The sequence below is a fragment of the Pogoniulus pusillus genome, chromosome 13 (assembly GCF_015220805.1).
Source record: "Pogoniulus pusillus isolate bPogPus1 chromosome 13, bPogPus1.pri, whole genome shotgun sequence".
NCBI lineage: Eukaryota > Metazoa > Chordata > Aves > Piciformes > Lybiidae > Pogoniulus > Pogoniulus pusillus.
In genome coordinates this window covers 4619195-4633252 of record NC_087276.1, presented here as the reverse complement: position 1 = coordinate 4633252, position 14058 = coordinate 4619195, and the positions used below count along the sequence as shown (strand labels likewise).

General features: G+C 46.1%; 1 protein-coding gene across 1 annotated transcript in view; it reads left to right on the top strand.

Moving 5' to 3' along the window:
• Positions 1-14058, top strand: part of COL4A4 (collagen type IV alpha 4 chain) — a 93348-nt gene that overhangs the window by 48510 nt on the left and 30780 nt on the right. Inside the window, exons 19-26 of the mRNA XM_064152804.1 lie at positions 1288-1392; positions 1993-2157; positions 3979-4071; positions 5243-5406; positions 8611-8683; positions 11386-11492; positions 12723-12906; positions 13640-13708. Of these exons, the coding sequence (XP_064008874.1) occupies positions 1288-1392; positions 1993-2157; positions 3979-4071; positions 5243-5406; positions 8611-8683; positions 11386-11492; positions 12723-12906; positions 13640-13708 (960 nt within the window). The remainder of the gene's footprint in view (positions 1-1287; positions 1393-1992; positions 2158-3978; positions 4072-5242; positions 5407-8610; positions 8684-11385; positions 11493-12722; positions 12907-13639; positions 13709-14058) is intronic.

Genomic DNA, 14058 nt, shown 5'->3' with positions numbered 1-14058 from the left:
TATTTCTAGTCCTGCAAATGCTCATTGCTAATTTGGAAGTAAGTTGTAACACAAGCTCAGCTCAGCAGAACATCCCCATCAGAATTATAGAATGGTCTGGGTTGGAAGTGACCCCCAAAACTCTATCTAGTCCAATCCCCTGTGCAGTAAGCAGGGACATCCTCAACTACTGCAGGTTGCCTGGAGCCCTGTTGAGCCTCACCTTGAATAGAGATGTTGAGGTGCTGGAATGTGTCCAGAGAAGGGCAACAAAGCTGGTGAGGGGCCTGGAACACAAACCCTATGAGGAGAGGCTGAGGGAGCTGGGGGTGTGCAGCCTGCAGAAGAGGAGGCTCAGGGCAGAGCTCATTGCTGTCTACAGCTACCTGAAGGGAGGCTGTAGCCAGGTGGGGTTGGTCTCTTCTCCCAGGCAACCAGCAATAGAACAAGGGGACACAGCCTCAAGTTGTGCTGGGGGAGGTCTAGGCTGGATGTTAGGAGGAAGTTGTTGTCAGAGAGAGTGATTGGCATTGGAATGGGCTGCCCAGGGAGGTGGTGGAGTTGCTGTCCCTGGAGGTGTTCAAGCAAAGCCTGGATGAGGCACTTAGTGCCATGGTCTGGTTGACTGGCTAGGGCTGGGTGCTAGGTTGGACTGGATGATCTTGGTGGTCTCTTCCAAGCTGGTTGATTCTATTCTATTCTAGTCTAGTCTAGTCTAGTCTATTCCATTCTATTCTATTCTATTCTATCTCCAGGAACAGGGCCCCAGCTACCTCCCAGGTCAACCTGTTGCAGTGTTCAAGATAGGAGCTTCAGCCAAAATTCAAGTGAATGTTTCCTTTTGGCTATGTAATTGCAATTTAAAACCACATTCAGTATAGCAATTTAGAAAATATATATTTTTTTAAATTCAGGTAATTTCAACTTGAATGATCCCAAAATGACCTCCCCTAAACTCACTGCCAAATGTTTGTAACATGAGTGGCACATTTATTTTAAACTCTACTTATTCTGGACCAACACATCTTGACTTCTGAAATATGTGACACAAAGAGACTGCTGTGGAGGGATAAAGAGTCAAAACTGTGCCCACAAAATGGAAGGAATCCATGAAAAAGGAACTGAATCCTCCCCCCCCCTAAAACTAAATTGTTCCACGTTTAGAAATGGTTCATAAAGACAACAGAAGTTACTGTGGTTTACTTTCATGGAGCTCAAAACTTACCATTTTTGGTTGCAGTTTAATTTAGATGTAAGCTGTCAGTGGCATAAGGTGTTCAGTTCATGTGTGGTTATGATTCTGTGCAGGTCCACAAGGAGATCCTGGATTTCCAGGTCCTGCTGGTGATATGGGGTCAGTTGGACCAATCGGTCCTGCAGGCCTGCTGGGAAGACCAGGACACGATGGAACAAGTAAGACAAGTAGGGGACAAAGGATGAACTATATATGGATAGGAAAGAAAGCAGCTAAAAGGAAACTGTTCTTTGTTCTTTCATGGTGTTTGTCACCAACACAGCAAGGACTTGAGCTCTGCAGAGAGTTCAATAAGAACATTAGTTCGGCACTTGGTGCCCCAAAAAGAACCCAAATGATCCAAACAGAACATTAGGACTTAGCAGAAAAGAAACAGAAGCCCAAGCAGAATGCTGCCACAAGCTGTAAAACCATGGTTTTACTTCTGGATCTGGAGTGTTGTCCTCCAAAGTTCTGTTCTCCATCTCAAAACATAGAAAGGAAATTGATAAGGATGACTTTGCTCTGTGTAAGGAATGAGAATATTTGAGATGTCTGAAACAGATTTAATAGGGAGGAGGAAAAGAAGGACTTTTGAAGGTTTAAAGCAGAAACTTCTTTTCCTGAGGATCCTGGGAAACCTAGAGATTTAGATGTAAGCTTTTGTTACACAGAAGCTCTTCTTCAGACAGTTCTGAATGCTCTGTCATTTGCTCCTTAATACACTGTAGTAATGGTTACTGTGAAGCTTTATGGACCATGGACCATTTTTTCTCTAGGTCTGCCTGGCCTACCAGGAGTGAGTGGGGCACCAGGACCTCAAGGTTTTCCAGGTGACCCTGGTTTCCCTGGAACAGGTGAACCAATCCCAGGAAGACCTGGATATCCTGGACCACCAGGTTTACCAGGACAGCCAGGAAGACAAGGACTACCTGGACTACCCAGTAGGTTCAGCAGCACTTATATGTTGAGCCTATTATTCTGCACATGAATAGATCCATTGCTTTTGTTAGTCCTACCAACAAAAATTAGAGGTCAGAAATAGATTTTAACAGATATATGAAACTTTTTGCATGGTGTGTAAAACTTCAGCCCCCATTACAAGAAGGATGTGGAGATGCTGGAGTGTGTCCAGAGAAGGGCCACAAGGATGCTTGGAGGGCTGCAGCAGCTCTGCTATGAGCACAGACTGAAAGAGTTGGGGCTGTGCAGTCTGGAGACGAGGAGGCTCCCAGGTGACTTTCTTGTGGCCTTTTGGTATCTGAAGTGGGCTAAAAAAAAGCTGTGGAGGGATTTTTTAGGCCATCAGGGAGTGACAGGACTGGGGGAAATGGAGCAAAGCTGGAGGTGGGTAGGTTCAGACTGGATGTGAGGAGGAAGTTGTTGAGCATGAGAGTGGTGAGAGGCTGGAATGGGTTGCCCAGGGAGGTGGCTGAGGCCCCATGGCTGGAGGTGTTTAAGGCCAGGCTGGCTGAGGCTGTGTGCAGCCTGCTCTAGGGTAGGGTGTCCCGGGGCATGGCAGGGGGGTTGGAACTGGCTGCTCCTTGTGGTCCCTTCCAGCCCTGACTGATTCTACAACTCTATGTTCTTCCTACTGTTCATCAGTGAGATTGTCATGGTCTTCCAGATGTTTGGAAAGCACAAAGTAACATGTATCAAAAATGTCCCTAAAACATATCATCTGAAGTCAAAACCACAGCAGACTGGGGAGAAAACCCAAATCCTTTAGTAAAGAAACAAGAGTCAGAGTTCTCAAGCGGGAAAATGGAAGAAGTGATGGCAATGAAAAAAACATGTGCCAGCAGGATCTCCAGGCAGACTGACTCCTGTAGTGTGATCCTGTCGCTTGGACAGATGGGCAGAGTCCAAGGGGATGGTGTTCAATAGCTCCAAGTGCAGGGTGCTGCACTTTGGCCACAGCAACCCCATGCAGAGATACAGGCTGGGGTCGGAGTGGCTGAGAGCAGCCAGACAGAGAGGGATCTGGGGGTGCTGATTGATACCCACCTGAACATGAGCCAGCAGTGTGCCCAGGTGGCCAAGAGAGCCAGTGGCATCCTGGCCTGCATCAGGAATGGTGTGGTCAGCAGGAGCAGGGAGGTCATTCTGCCCCTGTACTCTGCACTGGTTAGACCACACCTTGAGTCCTGTGTTCAGTTCTGGGCCCCCCAGTTTAGGAGGGACATTGAGATGCTTGAGCGTGTCCAGAGAAGGGCGACGAGGCTGGGGAGAGGCCTTGAGCACAGCCCTACGAGGAGAGGCTGAGGGAGCTGGGATTGGTTAGCCTGGAGAAGAGGAGGCTCAGGGGAGACCTTATTGCTGTCTACAACTACCTGAGGGGAGGTTGTGGCCAGGAGGAGGTTGCTCTCTTCTCTCAGGTGGCCAGCACCAGAACAAGAGGACACAGCCTCAGGCTGTGCCAGGGGAGATTTAGGCTGGAGGTGAGGAGAAAGTTCTTCCCTGAGAGAGTCATTGGACACTGGAATGGGCTGCCCGGGGAGGTGGTGGAGTCGCCGTCCCTGGAGCTGTTCAAGGCAGGATTGGACGTGGCACTTGGTGCCATGGTCTGGCCTTGAGCTCTGTGGTAAAGGGTTGGACTTGATGATCTGTGAGGTCTCTTCCAACCTTGGTGATACTGTGATACTTCATGAGATTTTGGGCTTTTCATGTGAGGAGAACAAGAAAAGTGAGTGGAGAAGCCATGAGCTAAGCTGAGGAAACTGTCAGCCTGATCCATGCCAGCTGTACAATCTGCTTTTTCAAAGGTGTAATCTGTACCGAGAGAGGGCTCCCTGGAGGACCTGGAGCACAGGGTCAGACAGGCCTTCCAGGAAGAAAAGGTGCCAAAGGAGAAAAGGGTAAGGGTGCCTGGAGACCAACAATTCACACAGCAGATCTCTGCCACACCACTCCAGACCTAACTTTACAAAAACTTTAAGGTAACTTAAACTTAGGAAATTCAACAAGGCCAAGTGTAAGGTCCTGCACCTGGGTCAGCACAATCCCAAGCACAACTCCAGGCTGAGAGCAGCCCTGAGGAAAAGGCCCTGGGGGTCTGGGCTGGTGAAAAGCTCAACAGGAGCCTGCAGTGTGAGTGCAGCCCAGACAGCAACCTTGTGCTGAGCTGCAGCAAGAGCAGTGTGGGCAGCAGGGCAGGGGATATGATTCTGCCTCTTTACTCTGCTCTCTTGAGACCCCACCTGAAGTCCTGGGTGCAGTTCTGGAGCCCCCAGCACAAGAAGGACATGGAACTGTTGGAGCCAGTCCAGAGGAGGGCCACAAGGATGCTGAGAGGGCTGCAGCAGCTCTGCTATGAGGACAGGCTACAAGAGCTGGGGCTCTTCAGCCTAGAGAAGGCTTCAAGGAGACCTTAGAGTGGCCTTCCAGTATCTGAAGGGGCCTACAGGAAGGCTGGGGAGAGACTATTGACAAGGTCCTGTAATGACAGGACAAGGGGGAATGGGTTTAAACTGGCAGAGGGGAGATTGGAAGTAGATGTTAGGAAAAGGTTCTTTGGAGTGAGGGTGGTGAGACACTGGCACAGGTTGCCCAGGGAGGCTGTGGCTGCTCCCTGCCTGGAGGTGTTCAAGGCCATGTTGGATAAGGCCTTGAGCAACCTGTTCTAGTGGGAGGTGTCCCTGCCTATGGAACTGGATGATCCTTGAGGTCCCCTCCAACCTAAACCATTCTATGATCTTAATTTACATGGTCTGCAAGATACAGAGTTCCCATCTGCCTATGGCAGGGGGTTGGAAATGGATGATCCTTGAGGTCCCTTCCAACCTAAACCCATTCTATGAACTTAGAGACTAAGACCTATCAGACTGAGGAGTTAAATGGCCTGTTGGCACTGGGACTTTTAGCTAGAGTCATGCAATTCCTCTGCACCATAAAAAGGCTGCTGTGCTTCACTCCTGTGACAGCCATCATGAGATAAAATGGTCTGTGCACAGTTCAAAGGAGAGCAGTGTTGTTTTTGGAGAATTAATTTTGCAGCTGTTTCAATGTAACTTTGACCTATTTGCACAGGAAATCAAGGCCTCTGCTCATGCACTGCTGGTCCTCCTGGTCCCCGTGGTGTGCAAGGACCTCCAGGTACTCCAGGAAAGAAAGGACAAATGGGATACCCTGGAAGACATGGAGAAAAGGGTGACCCAGGCTTATCTGGTGTAATTGGATCTCCAGGGCATCCTGTGAGTGGTTTTCATGAGCTTCAGCACAGAAGTAGCATCAGGTTGTCACTTAAAGCAGTAGAGAAACTGCCCTGGAAAGTTATCTGCAGGTTTTTTCTACTTTTGCTTATCACAATCTTGTTGGAGGATCATTTTATCAGTTTCTGATCTCTCTTGCAGCAGTGAGCAGTTTGACACCGAGAGACAGGATCTCATGCTGTGTTTGTGGGGATGTCAGGAGGCCTAGGAAAGCTGGATTTGCTCTGACTTGTTCTTTTAGTTTTGAATACTCATTGTTTGCCCTGAAAAGATTCTAAATGCACAAATTGCTCCAGTGAAGCTGAGCTTGGTGTCATCTGCAAACTTGCTTAGGTGTACTCCTCTGAGAAGAGGAGACTCAGGGGTGACCTCATTGCTGTCTACAACTACCTGAAGGGAGGCTGTAGCCAGGTGGGGTTGGTCTCTTCTGCCAGGCAAGCAGCAATAGAACAAGGGGACACAGTCTCAAGTTGTGCCAGGGCAGGTCTAGGCTGGATGTTAGGAGGAAGTTGTTGTTAGAGAGAGTGATTGGCATTGGAATGGGCTGCCCAGGGAGGTGGTGGAGTCACCATCCCTGGAGGTGTACAAGCAAAGCCTGGATGAAGCACTTGGTGCCATGGTCTGGTTGACTGGCTAGGGCTGGGTGCTAGGTTGGAGTGGATGATCTTGGAGGTCTCTTCCAACCTGCCTGATTCTATGATTCATTGTCTGTATCACTGATGAACAGATTGAACAGCACTTGTCCCACTTAAATGAGAAACAAGGACAAAGTCATCAGTTTGGAAAGAAATAATGCAATCTGATACAGAAGTGTTTTGGTCTAGATAGACTTCTTCCATTTCCCTGCTGTTTGCTTGCCACACACCTCCTTTTGCTTTTCAAACACTAATAACTGCTGACTGACAATGTGCAGATCTAGATATTTTCACAAGCACTCACTGCTAGTTTCAGACACTCTCAGAACTTCTGTCTTACACATGTCATGATTTACAGTCACTTCAGAAGTTGTGCTTTCTCCACCTGTTTCTTAATAAAAGATGCTTAGTGAAAAATTGCAGCACAGGAGATTCCACCTCAACACAAGGGGGAACTTCTTTATTCTAAGGGTCACAGAGCACTGGCACAGGCTCCCCAGAGAGGTTGTGGAGTCTCCTTCTCTGGAGCCTTTCAAGGCCTGTCTGGATGTGTTCCTCTGTGATCTGTGTTAGATAGTATTGTCCTGCTCTGGCAGGGGGGGTTGGACTTGATGATCTCCTTGGGTCCCTTCCAACTCCTAACATCCTGTGAGCCTGTGATGCTGAATCACAAGGAGACAAGGTAAATAACACCCCAGTTTTCCAGCCTTATTGGCTTTTTAGTTCATCGGAAATCCTTTGGGGGAAATGTATTCACCTCTGCATCCTATTGCAAGATCAGACCTTCACCAGTGATGAGATACAAACTATAGTCTGCTTGGAGAGCTGAGAGCCCAAGTTAGTGTGAAAATACAGAAAAGTACTTCTTTTCCTCTCTAAACCTGTCAAGTCATAAACCCTTCTGCCAATACCCAGTATCTAACTGGACAGAGATGACATTTTTTATTGGGAGATTGATAAGCTTTGACTCACAAGAAAAGAAAAAGCATCACTTACCTTTGCCACCACATTCCCTTCTGGGACAACAGCCCCATCCACCAAGCTCCAGAGATCCTGTCCTGCAGAGCCTCAGGGAATTGCAGGTCGAAGGCTGCAGTGGGAAGCATTTGTGACTCGTTTGCATCTTCCTCTTTCTGCATTCACAGCCATGTGCAGCCACAGACTCAGTTCTTCTAGTGTTGGAATTTCTTGCTGCTGTGTCTGTGCATTTGGGAGAATGAAGTTGCAAAGGGCAAGCACTATTCAGATGCCTATTAACAGAGATCAAGAGAGAGAAGGTTTTGTCTTTTGGGCCTGCTACTCTAACTGGCCTGGTTTTTTGAAACAATACAAAAGCAAGAGGTAGTTATTTAATTCCCCCCTGTGATGGTTTGGGAGTTACTTGCCCTCCCACTCTTATGAGTGGCTGGAAGTTAAGAAATGAAGCTTCATATTTACAGCTTAGCACAAGCTGCAAGCAGGTATTTACCATATTTACAGCTATAGACAGAATTAGACAAGTTAAAAGTAATCCACAAACACAACAGCTCTCCCAGACACCAGAGTCCAAATACCTCTGATTCCATCCAAACCAGGTGGTCCTTGATCACCAAGAGAAGCACTATCAGGACATCTTCCCCTAGGTCCACTGGGTCCAGCTGGGCCTCTTCTACCTAAAGGATGACATTTTCCACAGAGAACTCAAACACTCAACCAGAGCAAACCAAACAAACCCCAGGATGTTTTCCAGGTGACAGAAGCAAGTTACTAACTTGCTGCCAGGTGAAGCCATGGAGCTAGCCTGTGCTCTCACTTGTCCCCTGAGCACAGCAGTGCTTAGCTTAGTGCAGGCAGCTTGTAAAATGTGTCCTTCCTTCTGTGAAGTCTGCTGAACCTCAAGGCTGCATCCTCACAGGCTGGCAGCTGCCACAAGCACCTGCCTTGGCCCAGATTACAACAGTGGGATGTGATTGTTTGAGAGTTACCTGCCCTCCCTCTCTTATGAAATCACCCAGACTAGGCTCAGCTGGCTGGAGGTTAAGGAATGAAGCTTCATCTTTACAGCTTAGCACAATATACAAGCAGATAGTTGCAATCTATACAGCTATAGACAGAAATAGACAAGTTAAAAGTAATCCAGAAACACAACAGCCCTCCAGAGTCCCCAGGAGGGGCTCCCAACCACCCTTCCACCTTCTTTCCCTGCCTCTATCTTACCCAGAGTTTGCCTTATGTGCAAGATGAGGTTGGAGGATCAGCAGCAAAGGGGAGGTTAGAAGTAGGATTAGTTACACAGAAGCAGCCCAGGGCACCTCTGTGACAGAGACACACAACTGACTGTCCTGCTCTGTCTTATCTATGTTTGTGTTCTTGTTCTTAGCCATCTCAGCAAGCCTATGAGTGCAGCAGACATCACCACTGTTTCCTTTTCACAGCCTAGCATCTTTCTCATTAAAATACTCCAGTTTGCCTCAAACTAGCACACCCCCTCAAGTCCCACACTGATTCCTTGCTGGAGATAACTGACACCTTTTTATTAATGGCTTGTCCTTTTCTTTTGGGCAATGGTAAGGGGATACCTGGTTCTGCTGGACAACATGGTGAAAAAGGAGAGAAGGGTGATCCAGGAAGAGTTAGAATAAAAGGTAAATGCACATTTTGTCATTAGCAATTTTGTTTCCTATACAATGCCTAGGCAGTAGCAGGAGCAAAACTATCTTCATCTACTGTTTAGTAAAGTCATTAGCTCAGTAAGTTACTGAAGCCTAGAGATCATGTATGTCCAAACTGCTTTCTTGGTACCAACCCATTATTTTTCTTCTTAAACACAAACTCAGCACAGTGTTCTGCAGATTTAGTCACAAAACAGTTTGAACAGCTTGTTATTAATGCTAAAACCCAACTTCCAATGTCATGTGATTGACAGGATCCAGGGTTCTGGATTAGGATTCTGCCTAAGCAGAATACAGTTGCTGTGAATGTATGACTAAATATTCTTGCACAGAAGCCCCATCCTGAAGTGTCATATGGTAGTATCCCAGCTCTTACCTCTGCTTCAACTACCAACAACCTTCTTGTGAAAAACTCTTGAGATTCCTGCTCCTGCTACTAAAAATCACTCTTAACCAGGCTCTAAAGAGAAATGATAGGCTGCCAGTTGCATTCTTGTCATTAAATAGTTCACAGGTACAGCTAGGATGTGAACAAGCAAAAGAACAGAGGACAACAAATTACAGTGACCTAATGGCAAAGTCTGGTTAGAAATGCTAAACTATTTATTCAGACTATCTAGTTAGAAGTGCTAAACTATTTATCCAGACACCAAAAAATCTCCACCTTACTGTTAGTGATTAGTTAGCTATGAGTGCCTATGCCTGCTCACAGGTACAGTTATGGTTTGAAAAAGCAAAGGAAACAGAGAACAACAAATTACAGTGACCTAATGGCAAAGTCTGGTTAGAAATGCTAAACTATTTATCCAGACACCAAAAAATCTCCACCTTACTGTTAGTGATTAGTTAGCTATGAGTGCCTGTGCCTGCTCACAGGTACAGTTATGGTTTGAAAAAGCAAAGGAAACAGAGAACAACAAATTACAGTGACCTAATGGCAAAGTCTGGTTAGAAATGCTAAACTATTTATTCAGACTAAAACTTCTCCACCTTACTGTTAGTGATTAGTTAGCTATGAGTGCCTGTGCCTGCTCACAGGTACAGTTATGGTTTGAAAAAGCAAAGGAAACAGAGAACAACAAATTTTACAGTGACCTAATGGCAAAGTCTGGTTAGAAATGCTAAACTATTTATTCAGACAAAAACTTCTCCACCTTACTGTTAGTGATTAGTTAGCTATGAGTGCCTGTGCCTGCTCACAGGTGCCTGTGCCTGCTCACAGAAGGTTGATAGGTTGGACTGGATGATCTTGGAGAGCTCTTCCAACCTGGTTGATTCTATGATTCTGTTATTCTATTCTTCTACTGAACCCCATAGAGTCTTTAATCAAGTAAGTTTTTGTAATGGGGAGGAGCCCAAAGCATTAATCCTGGACCCAAGCATGCTATATGTTATAAAATTTTGGAGATTTGGTCCATCTGTCCTTAACATTTGGGGTGGGCTAACTAAAATGTATTACCAGAGCTTGTTTGTGTAGCTATTCTCATAGCTCGTGAGAGCAGACAATATTAATGGCCTGAGCACTGTACTGAGAATCAAGATACAGATATGAAGCCTCTAATGATACACAAATAATTATAAGTAGCAGCTGAGTGTTTCTCAGTCTGCATAAATATTTGGCTTTGGTTTTCCACTGTTATCTATTATTTTTCTTACAGTTATGATTTGAAAAAGCAAAAGAGGAGGCTCAGGGGTGACCTCATTGCTGTCTACAACTACCTGAAGGGAGGCTGTAGCCAGGTGGAGTTGGTCTCTTCTCCCAGGCAACCAGCAATAGAACAAGGGGACACAGTCTCAAGTTGTGCCAGGGGAGGTCTAGGCTGGATGTTAGGAGGAAGTTGTTGGCAGAGAGAGTGATTGGCATTGGAATGGGCTGCCCAGGGAGGTGGTGGAGTCGCTGTCCCTGAAGGTGTTGAAACAAAGCCTGGCTGAGGCACTTAGTGCCATGGTCTGGTTGACTGGATAGGGCTGGGTGCAAGGTTGGACTGGATGATCTTTGAGGTCTCTTCCAACCTGGTTGATTCTATGATTGTAAGAAAGAGAGAACAACAAATTAGAGCAATCTGATGGCAAAGTCTAGTTAGAAATGCTAAACCATTTATTCAGACAAAAACATCTCCATCTTACTGTTAGTGATTAGTTAGCTACGAGCACCTGTGCCTGCTCACAGGTACTGGAGCAGGGCAAAACACTGTTTCATTTGCAAAGGATTTCTTGACAACAAAATGAATCTTTGAGTTAGAACAGACTTATTGTCCTTGATGCAAAACCTCCATTTTCATAACTACCAGACAAAGAAAAGCATGGGTAAAAGAAGAAAAACCTTTGGGGAACATGGATGCAAATACCATAATGCATTGCTATGTCCTTCCTGCACTGAAACCATGAATAAAACTCATTTCCACAGCAAAAGATTTTCACTCTGGTTGAACACAAGCCACATTCTTGTGGTGCCTGTAAACATGTCTTTTACAGAGACCAAGTTGTTCCAGGAGGTGTCCAGCTACATACTGCCTCCCTAAGCCTAAGATACCTCGTTAAGGCAATGGGAATTCAAGCAGTAGAAGTGATCATACAGGTGTGATGAATGCTTACCCAGTAGTTACCTGGGCAGAGATAAAACCTTCAGAACTTACTGCAAATATTACACTTCTTTCTTTTTTAATTGTTTTAAGGAATAAAAGGAGAAAGAGGTCCTGCTGGGGCTCCAGGATTCCCAGGCCAAAGAGGTAATGATGGCAGAGATGGAGAACTAGGATTGCCTGGGGAAAAAGGAAATGAGGTAATGTTTGACTGTCTCAGATGGGTTGTTTTTTTCCATTTCAGATAACATTGTGTTATGAAATGTGCTGTGTAGTGAAGAGGATACCATTTCATTCCAAATTCCTAGCACATTAATCACTTCTATCACTTTATGTCAGCCAAGATAAAAAAAAAACATGTAGCTTTTATCAACCAAAAACTTAATTCTTTGGAAGTGTTACTGCTTAGTTTGGTATTCCTGAATTGCTGCATTTACTGTGTGCCAGTATTATGGGATTAGGAAGGGAAAAAAAACTTTACAGAATTCTATATCCCTTGTTCCTAATGTTTTCCAACACTTAAAATCATAGAATCAGTCAGGGTTGAAAGGGACCAAAGGATCATCTAGTTCCAACCCCCCTGCCATGCCCAGGGACACCCTACCCTGCATCAAGATGGCTACAGCCTCATCCAGCCTGGCCTTAAACACCTCCAGGCATGGGGCCTCAACCACCTCCCTGGGCAACCCATTCCAGCCTCTCACCACTCTCATGCTGAAAAACTGCCTCCTTACATCCAGACTGACTCTCCCCACCTCCAGCTTTGCTCCATTCCCCCCACTCCTGGCACTCCCTGACAGCCTAAAAAGTCCCTCCCCAGCTTTTTTGGAGGCCCCCTTCAGCTACTGGCAGGCCACAAGAAGGTCACCTGGGAGCCTCCTCTGCTCCAGACTGCACAGCCCCAACTCTTTCAGTCTGTGCTCACAGCAGAGCTGCTGCAGCCCTCTGAACATCCTCCTGGCCCTGCTCTGGACACACTCCAGCATCTCCACATCCCTCTTGTAATAGGGACTCCAGAACTGGATGCAGTACTCCAGGTGGGGTCTCAACAGAGCAGAGTAAAACTACTGATATCATCCATATAGGCACTTAATTGTGGAGGAGTAGTTTCTGTGGAGGAGTAATTTCTTCTGGTTAGGAGGAAGTTCTTCACAGAGAGTGTGATTGGCATTGGAATGGGCTGCCCAGGGAGATAGTAGAGTCACCATCCTTGGAGGTGTTCAAGAAGAGCCTGGCTGAGGCACTTAGTGCCATGGTCTAGTTGACTGGCTAGGGCTGGGTGCTAGGTTGGACTGGATGATCTTGGAGGTCACTTCCAACCTGGTTGATTCTATGATACTACAGATAATTCTCTATGACAGCTCTTGATAATCAAAGAGAGGAAAACTGTCATGTCTTTTCATTTCTTATCAGTGAATTCTTCCTTTTAGGGTGACTCTGGAGTATCACTGCTGGGTGATAAAGGATTTCCTGGAGTCCCAGGACTTCCTGGGATAAAAGGACAGCCAGGATTGCCTGGTTTGGGATTTCCTGGCCCTCCAGGCATCAGAGGTAGTCCCGGAGATGTTGGTGATACAGGTAGTGTTGGACCACCTGGTCCAAAGGGCCAGAAAGGTAATTCTGCATGCTTACTTTAAAAGCCAAATAAAAACAATGCACATTTCCTAGCATCCACTACTCTTTGATATGCATGTGTTAGTCACTTACAGTGAGAACTGTGGCAAACTCAGTGGTCATGTGAAGTACAGCCACTGAGAAGGCCCATACTACCAGTTTATAGCAGCAGATACTGATGAAAACACCAGCTGCCAGGTGCTTTACACCTGCAAAATGCCACTTGCAGGTTACCAGAGGAATTACTTTCTTGGATAAAGAATATCCCTGAGTGTAAGGATTTGCAAGGAAATGCTTTTGTGCTGAAGGAACAGGACAATACAACTCCTGCTTAAGGCTTGGTCTGCTTTTTGGTTATAAAATATCCCAACTGAAATAGAAATAGCTACACTGATAGCAGTATCTGTGAGGCAGAAATGTGCCTGGGATTGAGATGAAAATGCTATTTCTTTCTTGCAGCAGAGGGACAGATGTCTGTGGAAAGTGAGAACATGAATCTGTCCTTACAGCATACAACTGTGTGGCAGCAATTCAGAGAGTTATCAATATTCTCTAGAAAGAAGTGTTGAGAAAAATGCATCTTAAGATCTCCTATCAGTAATACATAAATGATGTGCATCAAAAGTCCTTTCTCTCTACTCTTGCACATCTAGTTGGTTAGTTCTACAGAAGTATTACAGTAAGTGCTCAGACAGTGCTCACAAAGACAGCTTCTTTATCCCTCTTGCTTCAGGTGAGACTGTCTGCATTACTTCACCATACCCTGGAAGTCCAGGTCCCCCAGGATTTAAAGGTGTTCAAGGTATGTTCACAGATGGGAGCATCACACAATGTTAGGGGTTAGAAGTGACCTTGAAAGATCACCTAATCCAACCCCTCTGCCAGAGCAGAACCACCTAGAGTGGGTCCCACAGAAATGTGTTAGGTGAGTTTTGAATGTCCCCAGAGAAGGAGACTCCACAACCTCTCTGGAGAGCCTGTTCCAGTGTTTTGTCACCCTCACAGTGAAAAAGCTTTTCCTTATCTTCATGTGGAACCTCCTTTGCTCCTGCTTGCACCCACCACCTCTTGTCCTGTCACTGAATGTCACTCAGCAGAGACTGACTCCATTCTCCAGACACTTACTCTCAGTCTCCTCTTCTCCAAGCTAGA